Source organism: Pocillopora damicornis, chromosome 6 (assembly GCF_964200805.1).
Source record: "Pocillopora damicornis chromosome 6, jaPocDami1.2, whole genome shotgun sequence".
Taxonomy (NCBI): domain Eukaryota; kingdom Metazoa; phylum Cnidaria; class Anthozoa; order Scleractinia; family Pocilloporidae; genus Pocillopora; species Pocillopora damicornis.
The window spans coordinates 1836571-1856434 of record NC_142675.1 but is presented as its reverse complement, the minus strand read 5'-3'; the positions used below and the strand labels follow the sequence as shown (position 1 = coordinate 1856434).

Sequence of the window (19864 nt, the reverse complement as noted above, 5' to 3'; positions counted from 1 at the left end):
GATTTTTTAACAGACCCAGAAACAAAACGTTATAGTCGTAGGAGAGACCTAACATCGATTCGCACAATTCTCTTTTAATATAATTGATGAATTTTACGCATAAGCTTCCGCTCGAATTGTAAATTTAATTGTAATATCATAAAAGTAGGAACTTGACGTCTCACCATAATGGACTCTTCAACTTCATCACGATTTCCACTTTTCCCAGTTAAACAATAGCAACGAATCAGCCCAAACTTTCCTCCCAAGCATTCCTTCGTTCCCTTGTTACTCTTTCATTTATATATTCATATATTTATATGGCATTTGTTCAGAAATTCCTTCAATTCGTTCATTAGTCTATTTTCTGCTTGACCCTGAAGCAAGTCTCTATTTTAGGAGGAACTAATCGTATGAATCAGGAACATTTGGTTAAAATTCCTGGGAACATGAGAACTTTTCATGATTAAAAATAAGGGAACAGGATATTACCCTTGCAATTTTTTTAGACTTAAAGGGATAACCTCGAACTCACTTTAGGAAGCAAGGAACCACTCAGTCCACTTAATTACATTTGTATAATTTTCACTGACGTAAAACCAAAACAAGAAAAGAAAGAGTAACAGCTGCAAAAATCTAAATTTGTGGTTAAAATTTATGAAAATTTCATAATGAAATTAAAACTTAGGTCTTGAAACTGACTTATCTTTTCAGGAATATAATGGTCCTACAAGGGCTCTGGGAACGAGACTGATCTTCATTAATTTGCAACTTATATTACTAAATTCGATATTGTTCATTGAGCGTTTAGAAACCATGACGAATTCAAAATGGTCCATTGCTCAGAGTTCGTGCGGTTTCTCATGCGAAGCAAACAGACAACATGGCACAAATAAGTTTTCTTCTTTCTGTTCTGATAGTTTATTGTTTGATATGTCGCAGTTTCGCAAAGTATTCTTGTGGCAAATCGAAGTGTAAAATTTCACTTAAGAGAGATTTGTCTCCTGAGTTCAGATTGAAAGCTCCGAAAGAAGGTGTGAAACTAGTGTATTTAAAATTCAGGATCTTCAATGAAAGTTACAAGCCACTCACGACGAATAACAGAATTTTGCCGTACAGATGGGTTTGGGCCCGAAGCGAAAACGAATCGATGTTAGGTGTCGCCTAAGACTATGACGTTTTGTCTCTGGGTCTGTTGAAAAATCAAGCAAGGACAATGATGTTGTCTTTAGACGAGACACAAGATGGATGTCTTCAAGATTTGAATTCTTCATGTCAGGCCATTGCCATTGCAGAAGCGCTGACAGGCTTATCAGCGACAAAAAATTCGACTGATACAAAACTAACGAATGAGCTAAACCCTGGTGTGGTTTGTTTCCGAGTCTTGAAGGAATTCTCTTTCGGCTTTGCATACGGATTTAAATACAAATGCTGCAAGAAGGTTGAAGAAGATCAAAGACACCAAGTTTACTGTGGCTTTGACGTAAATGAGAGCATATGGATGTCGGTTTTTAACGCTGTCTTGAATTTAGTTGTGACAATTGTGTTCTTCTTCTGGCCTTATCTCTTCTGTGTGGTTCCAGATTTCTTCTCGGACGGACTAGAAAATGGAAAAGAGGAGGAGGCGTTTTTGGGAACATCAGATGAAATTCCAGTAGATGATTCAAGTCCAATAACCTGCACAGAGATTGTGCGAAGAGGCCTGAAAAATTTTCCATCTGTAAACCATGGATTCAGTGTAAAATTGATTCTCTTTTGGTATTGTATAATTCCAACATTTTTCTATATTAAGCTTTTGTTATATTTTATTATCAAGGATAAATTCGACGGGGCTTCCAAGAGGCTTCTGTTTCAAGTGGCTGATGTTTATCTTTACATCTTTAGCATGGATAAACCTGCTGTTTATGTTCTGTTTATTGTGCCGTTATTTTTGATACCCACTCTGGTAATTTCCTTTTGGAGACGTGAAGAAGGCGAGGTTTTGCAGTTAGGTAACTGCTGCATTTGCGGGCGGGACCAGTTCAGTCTTAAAAAGCATATAGTAGAGCATGTAAAAATTATGCCAAATAGTGTAATCAAAGTAATGAAAACTGTTTTGAAAAAAGTCTTCCTTCGACAGTTCGGCTCAAAGTTCCCGCCCTGCTCTGAATGCAACGATTTTCAGCAGTCACTATGCGGGCACGCAATTTGTATAATATACACAGTTGCATTCATGGTTATTTACGGTCCAATTGCCGTAACAATCTCAGTTTTAGTTGGCCTTGTTGTGTTGCTTGTGACAACTATTGTTTATTCTCCTCTCGCTGCCGGATTACTTTACGTGACGAAAACAATGGCGTCACAAATGAAATTCATTTATAAACGCGGTAAAATTGGCGAGTGGCTGTCCAATTTTCTATTCCTTATTATTACATTTCCGTTTTTCGTCAGCATTTCAGTCATTTCTATCTTCTCTTGTCAGTTTATTGTTCGAACGTTTGGCTTCGTTGTCATGGGGATTACCTTGAACGCCGAATCGGTTGTTCCCTACGTAACATTCGCCTTCGTGGTTGGGAGAAACGTATACCTTTGTTTCAACAATTTACAAAATAGGTACAAGGAAGTCAAAATTATGATTTGGGAAGAATGGAAAGAGCAGAAAAAGCCCAGAAGAGAAAACACCATACCGACAAAATTATTTTGGTGCGTCTGCAATGACTCGATCGCAAATGAAATTTGCGCCATGTTGTGTAAAATGGTTGCGATACTCATATTTTTGTCTATTGCCTTAGCAGCAATCTTTCTGTTCAAAGTTGAGTATAATTCGTCGACGATAGTCTCTAGTGTAGCTGTATTTGTGAGCGGAAAAATATCAGAAACGTTTTTTAGCAGGGTTACAACAGGCGACAATATAACTGGCTGGGAGAGAGTTCGGAAAAAGGAAATTATCCAACGCGCTGTGCGAGAATTCGACGGTAAACGGGATGTATATGCCGAGGGGGATTTATCCATGGTTTTAATCCATGAGTCTGCAATCTGAGTAGAGAATGCAAAACTTGGACTTATATTAGGCTGAAACTTGATTCTTGGTTTTCTGCAGATCTAAACTTGGGAGGGAGAGCCAAAAGTAATTTTTCAGAAAGTAAACCTTGGGGGGGGGGGGGGGAAGAGAGGTTGTCAAGGGAGGGACTATGGAAAATTATCTTAATACAATCAAAATCCTCTCCGCCACCCCTTGGGCGATCAATAATGGCTTGTCCTTAAGGCCTGCTGAGATTTTCGGCCAGCTATCTTTTCGGACAATTACTCGACGGTGCAAACTGCTACCTTTTGATGATTTCGTATCTTCAAGGTTTAAATTAATTAGTAGCGGTTTCCTTTCCGTGCTAAGTGAATTAAAAAGCAAAAAAATTTTTAACGATTACAACGACCGGGGAAATTTTTTTAACGAAAAACATTTTCGAAAACGCTTTTCAAAACTAGCTTTTTGTTTTAGTGTGGATGAAAAAAAAATTGAAACGGTACTTTTCATAAAAGCTGACGTAAACGTTTGTTGTTGTTGTTGTTGTGTTTAACTGGTTCTGGGGTTCTCATTATGCATTTGATTTGCTTCAATTTTCGAGTGAACAGAAAACGTTTGTAGTGATTTACAAGTGAAAATGCTTATTCCTGGTTCTCTTTCGTCTGGTGTAAGCAAGGCCTATGAGTGTGTTATTTGCCTTTCTTTGTCTGTTTAATAGGCGATTTTGTTCTTTTTTATAAAATTTCATTGCCTCTGCTAGTCGACAATGTACCGCGTGAGACCTTTTAGAATGAATTTTAGATAATCAGTCCATAGGCTCTATGGCTATTATTAATTACGTATTCCTGTAAATCTTATGCAACAATAAAGAGCCTATTGTAACCATTCTTGACAAAGAGAATGATTTATTTCTACTAGGCGCGTGTTATGAGCCATTGTAACTGGTTTGTACGCACCGCATTTACTGACTAAACGCCTGGAGCGAGAGCGCGCGCTTACCTTCGTGAACACTCCTAAATAATAGTCGGTCTAATGGACCGCCACTGGTACAAACTCTCGCGAACAAAACGGTGCAACATCAGCATCATCGTCAAGGACAGCGGCATACACAGTAGCTTCAATTTTCGTAGCATGCGAGTAGGCCTTATTTAAAAGCGCCGTTACCGGTTTCTTCGCCCATGGCAATGAGCAAAGTACTGATAATGATTTATGCTAGACCCCCGGCAAACTCTCCACGAGTTGTCTCAAATCTTCCCGCGTGTGGGTGGAAAAACGTGCATTCTGCAGCACTGATAATGGAGCCCTTGCGATAATTTTCTGTCACTTCTCTTATGCTGAGCTCCGATCCTAAAGCTTATTTGGTTTTCCTATCAATGCAATACGGCAGTCTAAAGACTGATCTCTTCTTTTAGTATAGGTAATCACATGATTTCGAGTGCAATTTGAAATAAATAAGCGCGATTAAAAACTGAAAAAATTTACAAGTGCTTATTTATTCCAAATTACACGAGAAAAATCATTTGATTACGTATTAATAATATACATGAAAAAATACGAGATAGCTTATCACAATTATGCAGAAGTATAGCGCGCGCATCGAGTGCAATAATTCTTTTTTCAAACCCTGCAAGTAACATTATGTACTCGGTCAAAACAACCCCGTACGATCAAAACAATAATATACAATGATATTTTTATATCTTTAAGGCGCAAAAGAGTTCAGAGTCCGGCTAAACAGTTCAAGGAATTTTTCGGTCTGGTTTGTTACATTTTTGCGCTGAATTAACCCTCTTCTGCGTTGAATCACCTGAAAACTGCATTTATCTTAACCAATCAGAACTGAGTCATTTTTTTTCATGCATCATATTAATTTGAAATAAAAATTTTGTGGTAGTCCTTTTCATTTCCTTTCCGCTTAATGGGAGAGACGTGAGCCAACCGGGTGTAACAAGTTCCTCCCTTTCGATCCGTGCCTCACGCTCAGCCGACACGCTTCTCCCGTTCACGCTTTCTCCGCTCGCCTCACGCTAAGTTTACTCCCGCTTGACCAAAATAACACGAAAAATTCTACCAGGGAAGCAGAAGAATATGGTAACCTCAAACACGAGTTATAATCTAAAAAGTCTTAGCACCATAACGATAAAAAATATTTTATAGGATAGGATTTAATTTCAGCCTTAAAATAAATTTTGATGATTTTAGACAATGGAAAATCTAGTTACTGAAAAGAAACGACGAAATGTTTACACAAAGTACAAACATATTAAGAAACTTGCCCCATTATCATGTGCATGTTCTTTCAGTTTTATTTGAAACTGAAATCAAGACAAAACAAGACAAATCAAATTCAGATTTTGTTTCTTGTGTCATGTATTCGAACATAAAAAATGAAATGAAATTCTAGCTCAGATCTCAGAAAGAAATCCGTTTACGCAAATTGTATTAACGTTTATTCATGCGAAAACGAAAACCGTGAAACAAAACTGGGGATGACATCGAGATCTAAAGTTGGAAAGGCTGATAATCGTCGCTAATTCAACTAACACATGACGCACACAACTTTTCGGACCATGTGGTGAAAAAATGTAAAATGGAGTTGTTTACCTTGTGGCAAACTGATCGACGCTGTACGTGCTGAGAGACTGACTCAAGTCCTTGACCCACTAAAAACTAACTATTTATAAATTGACTCATTTATCAACAACAGAAACCCTTTCATTTTCTCTAAGTTTTCAACTAAGATTATCACGGTTTTTTCGTCTTGAAAATCATCCAACTTTTCTTGAATTTCGTTATTTTTAGCGTTTACCGGCCACAGAGAAGAATAGCTTAATACTTCATAACTTTTGACACCATTCTGTATTTGAAAAATTTCGTTTTTTTTTATCCATGTACACTTGTTTGTAGTTTTTGTCAAAATAGCGCGTGTTTTATTGTCTTCCTGCGTAAACATTTGGGGTAATAAGCCGTGGGATTTCTCCGTCTCTAGCGTGCTTGCTCTTTATCATTACATTCAAACTTAACCTTTCGTTTAAAATCATTGAAATCTTCTTACCGCAGATACATTCAACGGTAAATTTCAGTTTTGAGTACCTACGTGATTATTATAATTTTTCTTTTAACGTGTTTTTGTATTGTGTGTTTGGATAGTTTCCACTGATATGTTTTAAACGTCAAATTTTCCTCCATGGATATTTTAGCCGGAAAGAAGAACTCTTTGGCAAGCTAATTTGCTTATCATGTGTTTTTATTGCATGACAATTTTCATCTTTTTCCAAGTGTGCGCTTTTCAGAATTGTTGACTAATCGAGCACCGGACCTACACGCAGAAAAGGCGCAAGATTTCCTCGCTCAGTAATCGATCCTTAAAATCATGTCTGCAACGAAGTGAAAACATTTGATTCAGTAATTGTTTAACTGACGCAGAAATGCCTTCTTTTTAGTTGATATGAAAAAGCTTTCACCGCAAACATCTTCCGCTGTTTCTCACCTTTGACATTTTTATATTTCAGTTTGTTAAAGTTTTGCTGAAATATGAATACTAATGTTGATCAGACTGTGATTTCAAAGTTATAGAGCTTTGTTTTCACCAATATTTACCTCAATGGATTCGCATGAAACATCAGATTTCAAAATGCAAAGGGGTACTATTTGTCGAGCAGTGTTGCTGTGGGGCAGTATGTGTTATGTTTGCAAACTTTCGCTCATCTTTGTTAAATTAATGTGTTATTGTTTACTCAGTTCTGTACAAGGTGTTTTGGGTCAGTGAGTGAAACATATCCTCGAATCTTTTTCTTGAATGAAGCAATCCAGTTGCAATTTTATAAAAACTGGTTTAACTTTTTGCTATGCGCTAAAATAGTCTTGGCTATTTTTTTCTCTCTCAGTTCACTCGCCGTTGAAAGAGCGGATAGTTTGCGCCACATGTTTTCATTTCATTTTCCTTTCTATTTAATCTGCTTGAAAGAGGACTCAAAAAGTCAGCCGAGCTATCTTTCCGAGATAAAAAGCATTTCGGATTCTATGATTAAAGGGGTACGTTTCAGAATAAACTTTAGTGCTGCAAGCGTCGGTGGGAGATTGCAAGATGAACTGGTTTTATCAACTTAGTTGACGATGTAAATTGACCGCCGTAAAGAGGTGATAAAGCTGACGTTTCTAGCGTGAGCCCTTCCTGAGAGCGAAGAATTCTACTCTGATCTATACCAACCATTGGATCAGCTCATCTGAACTGAGCGAAAAAAACTAGCATGACCCAAAGTAAATGGAGGAAACTTCCCTGTTGAAACAAAAGCCAAGCACCTATTAAGTACAGTAAAAGAATGCTTCAAACTTAGTCTGTGGAGAAACGGTCAGAATTTTTCGATTCAAATGAAAGTTACGCATTAAACATAAAAAATCAAAATGTAGTTCAGCGCGGTTAAGGTCGATTTGACATTTTTCAGGACAAGGAAATGTTTACAGCGCCGACGACCCTCTGAAATGAATCTCAGGGAAGGAAGAACCCATCAAAATTTCCCGGTATAATTCAACGACATTTTCAGTACACATTCTCTTTGTTAAAAACTGGATTCTTTGTTGCGCAAACGTTTGGCGATTCAGAAAATGAATACATGTGCGCCATCTCCGTTGTTTTGTTTCTGCGTTACAATTTTCTTTTCCGCAAGGTAGGACACAATAAAAAAAACCAAATGAAATAAAAATTGAGGAAGTTTATTTTTATGCCACAGGACAATCGGAAAAAGAAAGTCTTTTTCGACTGATACCGCACTGAGACCAAATTTCAAGAAAATGCTGAAATTCTCTTAAGATTGAAAGAATCTCCTACCATTTGTTTCACTCTTGTCACATTTCATTAAGTATAGAAAAAAAAGATCCCCGAGGAACAAGTCTGAAAATGTCACAAAATTGTCAGGATTAATATTGTACGGTCTAAATGATTGCTTTCAAGTGTCAATAAAGTTAAGACCGGGTCAAAATTCACTCTGCATACCTACACACGTTGAAAATATCGTATATAAAAAAGGATTTACAATTTGGAAACATTCTCACCTTGCCGCTGTTTACTCTAATTTTAAAGAGAAAGACGCTCTGATTGTTTTCATTTGACAATAAGTCCTTAATTTACATGAAATTTTCACGTGCGCGCGTCTTGATGCGTGCATACACGCCCCTGAAAGAGTGACATATATTAAATCCTCTTCCGAACCTCTCAGAATTGGCTGCAATTGTAAAGCCGGAAAGATGGCACAGAATTTGTCGTTCTCTATTGCCAATATTCTTCGCTCAGACTTTCCTCCACCTTCACACATAAGACACGTACCGAGGTGTATATACTTAGAACGCCTGAATGATAGCAGAAATTTGCCATACGTCGCTCTAAGATGCCAGCTAGATCGACGAGCTAGCTTCTGTAATGAAACGGAATTTTTTGCCAGAAATTATTACAGCGCGCACACATTGTCCGTAATTTCAGAGAAGGATGCCAAGATTCAAAACTCTGGTTATGTCAGAGAACAGCAGAGAAAGAAAGGTATGTGAAGTTTATTTTTTTTTTTTAAACACGCTTTCAACTGTTCAATTTGAGTTCATTTCTCCTCACTCTCTTCAGCAGTTAGCCCCCAAGGGCACTTATGTTGAAAAACGTGGTAAGTTTTTCACACCTAACAAAACACTTGAAATATCTGGCTCTGAGGTGTTTAAGGTGTCTGAGTGAAAAATGTTAGTTTTGCTTATTTTCTAAGTGCAATTAGTTCAGTTTAAATCAGCATTGAATATGTCGCCTTTTGCTTTTAAAGCAAGCATTGAAATTTGGCGCCAGGGAAACATGTAATTTTCATGTATGCATCATCATAACTCGCACGTTCAATTCCGCGCTAGGACAGATTTCCGTCAGCAACTTGTCATTTAATGCCTAAAGTGTAAACTGAATTGTTTAAAGCTTGTATTAATTATCTGCGCGGTGGTAAAATTTGTACTCAAACATGGTTGATGCTTTCGATTTCGGTGGTGCGCGTTGTAGTTTCCTAATGTGCCACCGCTGTTAATTGAGAGCGCTTTTGTCAAAATTTCGCTTCCACGAATTATCTCCCAGGATATTTGTGAAATTTAGCGCGTGAAAATATGCGATGATGATCGAAGCATCCTAAGCATATCAAAACTCGTTAAAAAATTTATTATTCAGAGCACTATTCATTTCTTTATACCGTATCATGTCAACATACTTACGGGATGGTCGCCGGTAAAGTTTCCGCACAGCCCCATACTACATTATGCATTCAGTTCTTGGAGAGAGAAAACAACGACAAAAACAATACATTGCCATTGGGAAAACAGATTTGTTTAACAATAGTATGGGGCTGTGCGGAAATTTTACCTGGTCGCCCTGTTGGAAGAGGACCTTGTTATTGAATTTTTCATCATATTAGCAAGAAACACAAGTCAGGTTCTCAGCGTTTAAACCCTTCAACTTCGAAGATCTGATTATAAACTCTCCCCTCTAGCTGCTGTAATTTTCCTTGTAAATTAGTTATGAGAATTTGATGTTACATCAAGATGACAACTTCTACCTAAAAAGTTTGGGTATTCTCGTTACCTGTCTGCAAGAGAATATTAACTGCTGTCTGCTGGAAGATGTATGGATATTATATGTTATATGTAAATCTCTTACGGGCATTAAAGGGTTAACTACAAGAGTGGACTACCCCGCAAATTCTCATTAAAAATTTCAAACCGTTTTCTCGGAAACAAGTGCTGAATGAAGAAAAAGAAAAATCTCAAAACTGATTGTAACACAGCAGATGTTTTAAGCGCTGGCTCTTCGTCATTCGCTCAGACGAAAGGCTAACGCTCCAAACGTCAGCTTTAAAAGCTCTCTACGGAGGCCAATTTACCTTAACAAACTAAGGTAATAAAACCAAATTATCTTGTAATACTATCAACCGACCCCATACAACAGTTTGTGTAAAAACTTATCCGCTTTATTCATTTGACTTTTACAAAGAGAGGAGTAACTGAGAAAGAAAGAATCATGGATTTCAAAACCAGTTTGAATAGAGAGATTGGTGATTCAACCTCACGGGTGATATTAAAAAAGAAGAATCTTTTTTACCTGTTGTTTTATAGATATATTGGCAGCTAACGGAAATAAAAAGACGGAGGAAGATAAACGGAACAGTGAACTACCTGGCTCCGCATCGAAAAGTGCAGTAAAAAAGAAACGGAATCGAAGCCATTTCACGCAAGGGCAGCTTAAGTATTTGGAAGACGTGTTTACCCGCCAGCAGTACCTAACACGCGACGAACGCGCCATGCTGGCGACTGTTTTGAACATGACGGAGCTGCAAATAAGAAACTGGTTTCAGAACAGGAGATATCAGTTGAGGCACCGAGGATTAAACAGGGCCAAACAGGTTCCAGTCAAAGTGCTGGTGAGCAGTAGCACAGGGCAGGATTCTGATGATCGCAGCATGTGATGCGCACGATGTCTGCACGTGGTGTTCATGGGATCTTGATTCTGGCGATTGAAGCTGTGTTCAAATCAGATCATGTGACGACAACCGTTTTCTCATCTTGCGATTGGACTAAAAACCAAGGACTGTATCGCCTTATTGAATAATCTTTGTAAGAGTTACTTGCTCTTAGAGAGCAAGTCTAATTTAATTAAATTAACAAAATGTCGAAGCCGTCCGCGTTAATTAAAATTTGATTTAAATGAAAGAATTCCCATATTTATCTTGGAGGTGGTTCGAATGAAAGACATGAGAAGCTTGCCTATTCCATTCAAAAATGATTTATATTTAGAAACTTTTGATAGTTTAAGCCGTTGAGATAACACCTTGAAGCTGTAAAAGGAATCAACTGAAACAAACCGAGTTAATTTGCGTTCATCTCAATTTTCTTTGGCTAAAAGCATTCCTATTAACCCTTTCTACCCTGACATTTATTTGGTATTTAGTTAATGGAGAGCGCTTTTGCTTTTCGCTTCCACGAATTATCTCCCAGGATATTTGTGAAATTTAGCGCGTGAAAATATGCGATGATGAAGTTCTCTTTACGTTTTCTCTGGCAATAACAAGGAGAGTTTTTCTGGCAATCAGGGGCTTTTTTTATTTGAAGATCATTCCTTTTTTTCTCATGACCTTTATATTTAAAACGAGGGTGATATTCTAGGGAGAAATGAGAAGCCAATCACTCTCAGTAGTTAAAGGATTAATGCTCGATAAGGCCGGATGGTTTATCGAATATGTACTCGTGATTTTTCCGAGGAAAGATCCCCGCTGCTAATTGTGAATTAGAGCGGACAGATAATGAAAATTCAGGATAGAAGGAAAGAACTTAACCCCTCCCTTGATCGAGGGTCTCCACAGGGTGCTGGCTTTTACGGCTACAGTTTACCAAAAAAAACACAAAATGACATTTTGTAGAAAGGAGAAATTTTAGAGCAATTAGGGTTAAAATTTGTCAATTGTTACGCCTAATGGTTAAATTTTTTGGTCGTTTTACGGCTAACGGTTAATCCTATTAGGGAGTTTTAGATCCACGTTTGCTTCGGAATACGTGTGACCGTAAACCTCAAGGAGTCACGTGACCAGACTCTAGCGGTCACGTGCGCCGTTTGCTGTCCATGTTTGAACTTCGGGCAAAGACAGTTTCAGGTACATCAACTCCCTTGACGCTTTGTCTCTTCTGTTCGAAATTTCTCACGTATGTCCTATAAATGTCTGTGTAGTTAAGTCTTTTCTTTACAACCTATTCGTTTGAGACGCAAGAAAACCAATCTTTTAGCCACATTTTGTGTTTGCAATGAAGGACCCCCATCTTTCGTGTAATTCAAGATGGGTGGTGAGGTGAAAGCCGACTTTAATCTAAAAAGCTGAAAGTCTCGAAACCTCTAACTTCTAACTGCTGACCGCTTTTTGACGTTTGCGGTGAACATACCAAACGTGGATCTAAAACTCTCTATTGAGACCTACTAAATTCACCTTGCCACACTGTCCCTTTACATCTCGGCCGACAATCAAAACTTCAGCATATAAAATATCTTTAGGGTAACTTCAAATATATATATTTTTTAATTATATGTTGTACACGTAGTTAGTGATAAACCGTCGATCAAGCCGACGCAACACAGCAATTCAGTCTTCAGAATTTATTTAAGTACTTGCCTACCTCTCCTCCCACTTAATATCACATCACTTTTTTACGTTTACATGAGAGAGCCCAGCCATCTTGAAGACTCAATTAACTCAACTAATCCCCTCAGTGCATGAATGTGCAACACTTTCATTCACATGAAAATCTTAAGAGCGAGATCAGAAAGTTGCCATGACAACGGCGAGGAAAAAAAAGATTCAATGCAATCTTAACTTTAAAATTCAAGAATTTCGTGAGTTTGTACTCTCAATGTTTTCGCTTAAATTGCGGACACATCTAAACTCTTTGAGAGCTACACGCATGAAGGCAGCATTATGAGTGAAATTTGGAAACACGGAAAATTTTTCAGATGAGTGTCCTGATTTTATAAATGACCATTACGGGAAAGGTGCAGATTATTCAATAGATAACGTAATATTCTCGATTTAAGACATTTCATGAGAAAACACTGACATTAAACTTAATTTTCATGGCTTTACTGGTAAAATCGCGCCCCAAAAAATTAGCTTAAGGGTACTTAACTGTTTCCTATGACAAAAATTCAATTCATGAGAAAGGCACGAGTTTTCTTTGAAACATTTGTTGCCTAAGCGAATACATGAGATACGTCCATGCATTGTTCTTCTTGTCTGTGCAAAGGTTAAGCTTTGAAGTTTTCGCGCTGTATGTAGCGCCATCAGTGATCTTATAATGTACCACTTAACGTGAATTTCATATGACTTCGTCGTCTGCTGGGTTCGACATGTTTTGGAAACAAAGTGCTACAGTAATCAAAATTCCTGCTTCGTAACTGTTGAGAATAGAACATGACTTAATTGTACCGTTGTTTATTGGCAGCAGTTGAGAACATAATGCGCGCATATTTCGCCATGATAGACTCAAGAAAAGTGAGATTTTTTGTACCAACTGCATTTAAGAGTAAACTGAAAAAATTCTTCAATAAAAAAATTTAGATTTCTGCTTTAAACGTGAATAAGATTAAGTCAATTTTTTACAGGATCATTGAATGTATTCTACGATTTTAGCTTTGAAACTATCAAAATGCCTCGAACTTTAATTTTGATACGTTTCTTTATTTGACATCTCAATCATTCCTATTCATAACATTTCTTCGTCAGCTCTGTCGCTATTTCCGATCGAGTATGTACTTTGAAATTCTGATGGTCAAACCACCACTATTCAAGTTTGCTCTTCCCTTCTCCTGTTCTGCCACATTATTCACTCGACGGCTTGGAGTTCATGTGCAAACATCTCCTCGAAAATTCCCGAAATTTTTTGTAGGGCGTGCAACACCCCAATCAACCACCGCCTAAAGGAAGATCCAGTTCTGAGACAAATCCGATTAATTTCACTCAAAAGGTTACAGTATGACTTTAAGATGTTACACACAAAAGCTGAAAGTGATCTGTGGTTTAACCATCCTCTTTGATACTTCATATGTTAAATTTCGGAGTAGATTCTTGAAAACTTTTAAGACGGAAATCGTGTCGCCGACAAATTATTATGGATGGAAAGCCCGGGCAGAAATTAATACTTTAAAGTTGCTGAACAAGAACCACAGCTTTCTTTAAAAATAGAATGAATGAAAAAGAGGAAAGGCACTCTATTTTATATTCATATCAGAAAGGTGAGGCTTTCAAACTAAGCCGTTTTGTTTTGTTGTTTGTTGTCAGGAAGCCGCAATCCCAATAACGTTTCTTTACGCCTACAAATCAGACGCAAATCAAACAGGAAAAAAAAATTATTCAAAGTTAACTGATACTCTAGTGTTCCGAAGAATAAGGCGCAACTGCGCCCGTCTTTTGACGTAGTCTTGTCTCTCTGTTAATGGTCTAGGGATCGATTAACAGCTCCTACGTTCAGGAAAATACTCCCATTTAAATGAAGATCAAATTTGCATCGTTACGATCCGTCGATTTGTCGGCTCACAAACTGGGTGTAACATACTTAGTCCGGTGCCCATTCGTGCCCTAACTTGCGTCAGGGAAAAATTCCTTTTCTGAGGTGATGTTTTAGAATGGAACATTAAATTAAAAAAAAGGATAAATAATTAAAAAAATAACTAAATATCCATTTCGTTGGTGGTTTGTTCAAAACTTTTCCGTTCCACTGATAGTTTTCTTCGAATCTCGCGTTTTCGCCGGAAATTAATTCTTTCAAAGAAAAAGGCTAATTTTATAATTTGCAACCAAATTGTATATTGCAGAATACTGAATATCAAAAACTGCTGAAAGGTGATCAGTCTTAATGGTAGATGTCGTTTCAGAAATGCGGAAACCCTGGTCAGGACACAGTCCAAATGAATCGGTTTATCAAGACTAATAAGAAAGGAAGCAGTTATCAATTCGTATTTCTTGGATATGCCAAAACAAACCACAACAATTTTTAACTGTTGTTTGGTTTATCCTTCCTTCCTTTACGATACATCACGGCTTTCCTGTCTCCCCGTTGATAAACCGTCTGTGATTACGTAAAATTAATCAAAAGGTGATTCCACGGTGACTTCAGAAATTGTTCAAAGAAACGACAAAACTGTTCCTCATCTGGAGTCTGTTAAAGTTATCATGGTCAAAATTCACTTATAAAACATCAATTAACGTGTGTTTATTTATCTTGTCTCATTCGTGCTTCCGTAATTTTTCATTTAGTTCATGATTTTCTCGTGATAGTGGCTAATCATGCGATGAATATGTTTTTGTTTTGGCTCAGAAACCGGAAATACGATTTTAATTGTTTTGATTCGTGTGTCACGCACCCAACATGCGGGGACAATGCCGTGATGCTTTTGATGATGACGTAACCGGAAATGCAATCTAAGAAACTTTACAACTTTTAAGAAAATCTTGTTTCATCTTCATATAATGGCTTCAACTGTTCCGCGATCTGTTTTTTCCTTGTCGACTGAATAGAACCAAAGCTGGGTAATTTTCGGACTTGTGTTTTTGTTGACTAACAAATTATTAAAGTGATGTTTAGAAAAAGTCCGGGATTTTTCCCTATTTTCTGAGTCATCCCACGGAAGCGTGCCTCATCACCACAGGTTTTAGGTTTTGAAATATATTTTTTTAAATTTTTTTTTCCAAGCCACTAAAACGTTAATCGTGTAATTCATCTACAATCATTTTTTCTTGATCTAGAGGTAATATATATTTAGGGTTTTGCGATTGCAAATTAGACAAATTCTGCTCAGTTGAAATAAGCACATTACATTTTAGGAAAGTAATCTCGAAAAAGTACTGACGTACACGATCTTCCTAATTTCAATTCTGTTTCTATCGATTATCTAATCTTATGTGTATACCAGCTCGGACGGCGTTAAGAGTGCTCAGGCTGTGTTAATTAATTTAATATCACTGCCTCAGCAGTTGTAAGAATATTATTTTCTGTTGAAAACAATATTCAGCATTTTATCAAACTGCAAACTCGGCAATTTCTGTTTGAATTGTGCGATTTCGGTTTCGCGTGAACAACGGAAGTACTAAAACATTGCGGTTTGACCGCTGGCAATAATTGACTTTGTAAAGCATCAGCTCTGTTTTCCCGGAAAAACTACTCCTATTAACTGAGTTAAATAGATGTAATTTCCCAGGCAGTGACGGGGTAGATGCTGGGCGGAAAATCTACTCAGCCTTGTTGCTAAAATTAGCAACTCCACACGGGTCCTAACAGGTCCAGGAACCCTGGCTTTAAATATCTGTGACTCTTTGTTGTTAAAATCATGCGCTGGCGTCAAAAGTTTCACTTTCCTCAGTGATTTGACATTGTAAGGTCACGTCGTGATACGAAGAGCAAGCTAATGATCTCGATGGATCTTAAAAACCAGAAATCAAAGCTATCCTTCTCGATTGAGAATATTCTACGCGATGATTTTTCTACAAGGCCAAGAAAAGATGTTCCAACTCTGATACCATCCATGAATTCTAGTTTTGCGAAATGGCCAAATATTCCGGTGTACCGCCTTTGTGCAGTTCGCTACAACCCAATGTTTGTGCAAGTTTTGCCGCGATGGCCATACGCTGGAACCAAACTGAATAAGGCGAGAACTGAGGATCAACAACCGTGCCAGGAGCAGCAAACAAACATCGAAGCCGACGTTGGTTTCTCTGCCTGTGAAGCCCAAGAAGGCGAAGGTTGGTTTTCATGTTTACAGAGCTATTATTGGAAAAAAAATTTTCATAGCCTTTAGCTAAATGGCAAAAATTAGTGGCTTTAAATAATATTGATACGTTCATAATGGGCAAAATTTTGTAGCATCGCGGTTTGGTAACCTAAATTTTTTTCAACCCCTTAAAAAAATTAAGCGTTCAAAATTATTTAGCAATAAGTAGGCAGAGGCGTTTACACAAGATGTTGTAATGGGCTTATTTAAAACGCTGATAATCCTTCAGATACACCTCACATGATTATGTTTCAGTACCAGCGTGACATACGGCACTCAATTCTTAAGCCATCAAAGGAGGCGAAAGTCTAAAATTCACTTAAATATAAGTATTTTAACTTATTTTTTAGCATGGGTCAAACTCGTCGCGAGAAGAGAAAACAAAAAAAATAACTTGGCGTTCTTTACACACGAAAAAAAACACAAATTTATCAATTTGAGAAAGGTCCAAATTTCAGTTAAAACGGTGTTACTTTTGTTATAACCAACGCTGTGGGAGCAGTCCACATTCCGTGGCTTAAAGGCATAGGCCAAAGCAAGTCTTGAAGGTTAAAGAAGTTTTTTTCAATATACTTCATCGTCATAAAATGAGCATGGATCCCTTTCTATAGAAAACTGGATTTATGTGGCAAAGAATTTTATCCTCGTTTCACAGCAGATGAAAAACATATGGTTAAATGCTGAAAGAGGAAAGTTCTTGTTGACCCCAATGAGTGGGAAGAAGTGTGGCCCCGTCTTTAGTAATTTGAAACAGCTAGGGAGCAGAATTTCTGGGCGGGACTACTTAGGAAAGGCCGAGGAAGACACATCAACGAGTGTTTCGCTTCAATTCATGAGAAAAAGATGCGAAAAAATAAATCATACACATTCAATTCATCTATACAATTGAAATTCCTTGCTCGGTAGTAAGACCGATGAATTCATATGCCACAAGGATTTCGGTTTATAATAGCTATTTTAACACTTTTTGTGCTCGGCTTTCTCTGTTTAAAGGGAGATCGTTACGAAAAAGCGGCTATGAAATTGGTAAATGCCATTTACTACGAGCGTTTGAACATTTTGCGAGTGAACTCCGTTTACAATTCAGTTTTCGAACGTCTTTATCGTTTTCGGGCTGTACCAAAAGTATTTTATCTTAAATTTCCTTTCTAATGAAACTTGCTTTCATCGAAGCCACTTTTTAGGCTTTTCCTATCGGAAAGGTTTCAGCGCATTTCAGTAAATTCTAAGTTTTCGCAGTAAGTACTCTACAGTATCAAATTTCATGCTGCATTTTGGTATAACCTTAAAGCGCTGAATTAAGCGCTGAACGGAAAGCATCTCTCTACGACTCTCTGACGTACGATCAAAAATATGCTCACAGCTTGCCTTGAGGCATCCCGCAATCCGATCACATTTTCAGTTTTTCCTTATTACATGCGCTGACTGCGAAAAGCTGTCGGTGCTAATTTGATCGCAAAATGTTCAGGAATCGTGGAAGTATGTGATCGCTGCTGTTTTACCATAGAAAGAGACATGGTTGCGTTTTGCGTTATTTGCATTATTACATAACTTGCGGTTTAATTTTTTTTTTCGTGCAAATGAATTTCCGCCTCAAGTGCTTTTTATAGTGGTTTGCAATGTTACAAGTGTTTGTTGTTCGATGCACTGACGTTTTAGAATGTCTTCTGCCTTCCATTTAGGGCTGTGCCTTTTATTTTCTTCGTTTATGACGCCTTCAACAATAAACGCCTTAAAAGCTTACATCAAATACTATTTTTAGGGAAAAGGCTGGTGAACTTTTAATAAAGGACAACCAATCTTTCCCATAAAGTTGAAAGTATTTTAAGAAACTCCACAATGGATTTCGTTATTTCGCACCTCTTGAATACTTTATTTCGCGTTGGACATAAAAGTTCCGACAAGAAGGAATCTTTGAGTAGTTAGTAGTTAAGCTTAGTATTGTATTTTTTCGGTCTCTAGAGAGCCTTCTCAAACCTTGATTACCCGCTTCGACCTACTGTGGTCCTCTTCAACTCTTACATGATATTAGAGACAATTGACAGATTATGAGTGATTTATTTAAGACACGCACAGTTGAAATAACTCGCATCTTTTGTGTGTCGCGGAATAATCAGTGTGTGCACTTTTGAACGCAGTAATGAGGTCCTGTACAAATTGCAGATTATGTTTCCTTACGCTCTCGACGCTGTTTATTTACAAAGAATGTGTTTGATTTTGCCATAGTGTTTATACTAATCAGGGTGGGGTTTTAGATCACAGGAATATCCGCTTCTTAACATTAATAACCTTAGAGGCACTCGTGTTATTAAATGTAACCGCAAATATTATATCAAATGAACTATTTTTCGTTTCAGCCATTGAAAATTTTCGGGCACGGATCATCATTTCAGTATATAACTCTACAAATTTCTGAACTTCATGTTGTTTTCTGTTTTATTTTCAGACGAAAGAAATGAAAACAAAGCCAAGGTAGAATCTAAATCAGAGAAATGCTTGAAAGTGAAAGCTTTGGAGAGAAAACGCCGTCATCGCAGTCATTTTACTCAACGTCAGCTTCAATATTTAGACAAAATCTTTTCTCGCCAGCAATATCTCACTCGAGACGAGCGCACGCTATTAGCAAGGGGCCTGGAAATGACTGAACTTCAGATCAGAAACTGGTTTCAAAACCGTAGATACCAGCGAAAACATCGCGCAAACAAGACCACGAAACCAGATGAAGAGGGTTCACCGTCGAGTGTGAGAAATGAAGATTAGGTCTTCGGAGAGATTAAGTCTAATTTGAGCACAGTCGAAAAAGGAGAGAATAAAAAAGGCTTTCTGAATATTTACTAAAGGAATCTAAATGGATTCAGTACAAACTGCGAGTAATCATTAAGTAGATTCTACTTATAACCAGGAACACAGTTTATTCAAAGCTTCGCAAAGAAGGGCATTGATGTTAACGTGAATGAAACGCCTTGTATTATTATGGCGTTAAAAAAAGTTTCAATCGGTTTAAACCAAAGTAAAGAAATACTCTATCCAAACGTTATTTATATCGAGCTATTTATGTTAATCCTTGACCAAAAAAAAAACACACGTTCAGTTCTACGAGGGACTAAAAAACTCCTGATTATACAAACTAATTTACTTAAGTCTATATTTTTGAAACTCATAATACGTGACTTGTAGATATTGTAGAAAACTATTGTGTGATTCATTAAATGTAGAAACAGAAATACGAATATACTTTAAAGATGGCGATCGTGATCTGTTAACTGACTCCATAGTTGCTGTAACACATACATCCAAGATCAGAGGGAAATGTTTTGACAATGAGTTGCTCAGCCCTCCCCCTCTCCGGCCTCCCTTGTCTCACACCCCCTCCCTTCCCCTGCCCTTTCTCAACCCTTACTTTCCTATCCTCTCCCATTCAACCTGAAACAGTACGAAGCCAACACTACGGAGGTACAGGGTACAGTTCATGGGTTGTCTAAGCCTTAACGGGTAATAGGGGTGGAGAGAGGGGGAGGGGGAGGGGAGGTGGAGAGGGGGGAGGGGGAGGGGAGGTGGAGAGGGGGGAG

The 19864-nt window shown here is 37.7% G+C and overlaps 3 protein-coding genes across 3 annotated transcripts; all 3 read left to right on the top strand.

Annotated features, from left to right (window-relative positions):
* The first annotated feature begins 803 nt into the window (after nucleotides 1-803).
* On the top strand, nucleotides 804-3869 carry LOC113680514 (uncharacterized). The gene has a single exon (XM_027197581.2). The coding sequence runs from the start codon at nucleotides 1196-1198 to the stop codon at nucleotides 2996-2998; it is 1803 nt and encodes a 600-aa protein (XP_027053382.2). The 5' UTR covers nucleotides 804-1195; the 3' UTR covers nucleotides 2999-3869.
* A 4289-nt stretch (nucleotides 3870-8158) lies between these two features.
* LOC113680024 (homeobox protein Nkx-2.5) lies at nucleotides 8159-10699 on the top strand. Its single transcript, XM_027197057.2, has 2 exons — nucleotides 8159-8513; nucleotides 10106-10699. The coding sequence occupies exons 1-2, from the start codon at nucleotides 8225-8227 to the stop codon at nucleotides 10453-10455; spliced, it is 639 nt and encodes a 212-aa protein (XP_027052858.2). The 5' UTR covers nucleotides 8159-8224; the 3' UTR covers nucleotides 10456-10699.
* Nucleotides 10700-15637: 4938 nt separating this feature from the next.
* LOC113680810 (uncharacterized) lies at nucleotides 15638-19544 on the top strand. The gene is made up of 2 exons (XM_027197894.2): nucleotides 15638-16266; nucleotides 18742-19544. Exons 1-2 carry the CDS (start codon nucleotides 15933-15935, stop codon nucleotides 19053-19055), a joined length of 648 nt encoding a protein of 215 aa, XP_027053695.2. The 5' UTR covers nucleotides 15638-15932; the 3' UTR covers nucleotides 19056-19544.
* The last annotated feature ends 320 nt before the right edge of the window (nucleotides 19545-19864 follow it).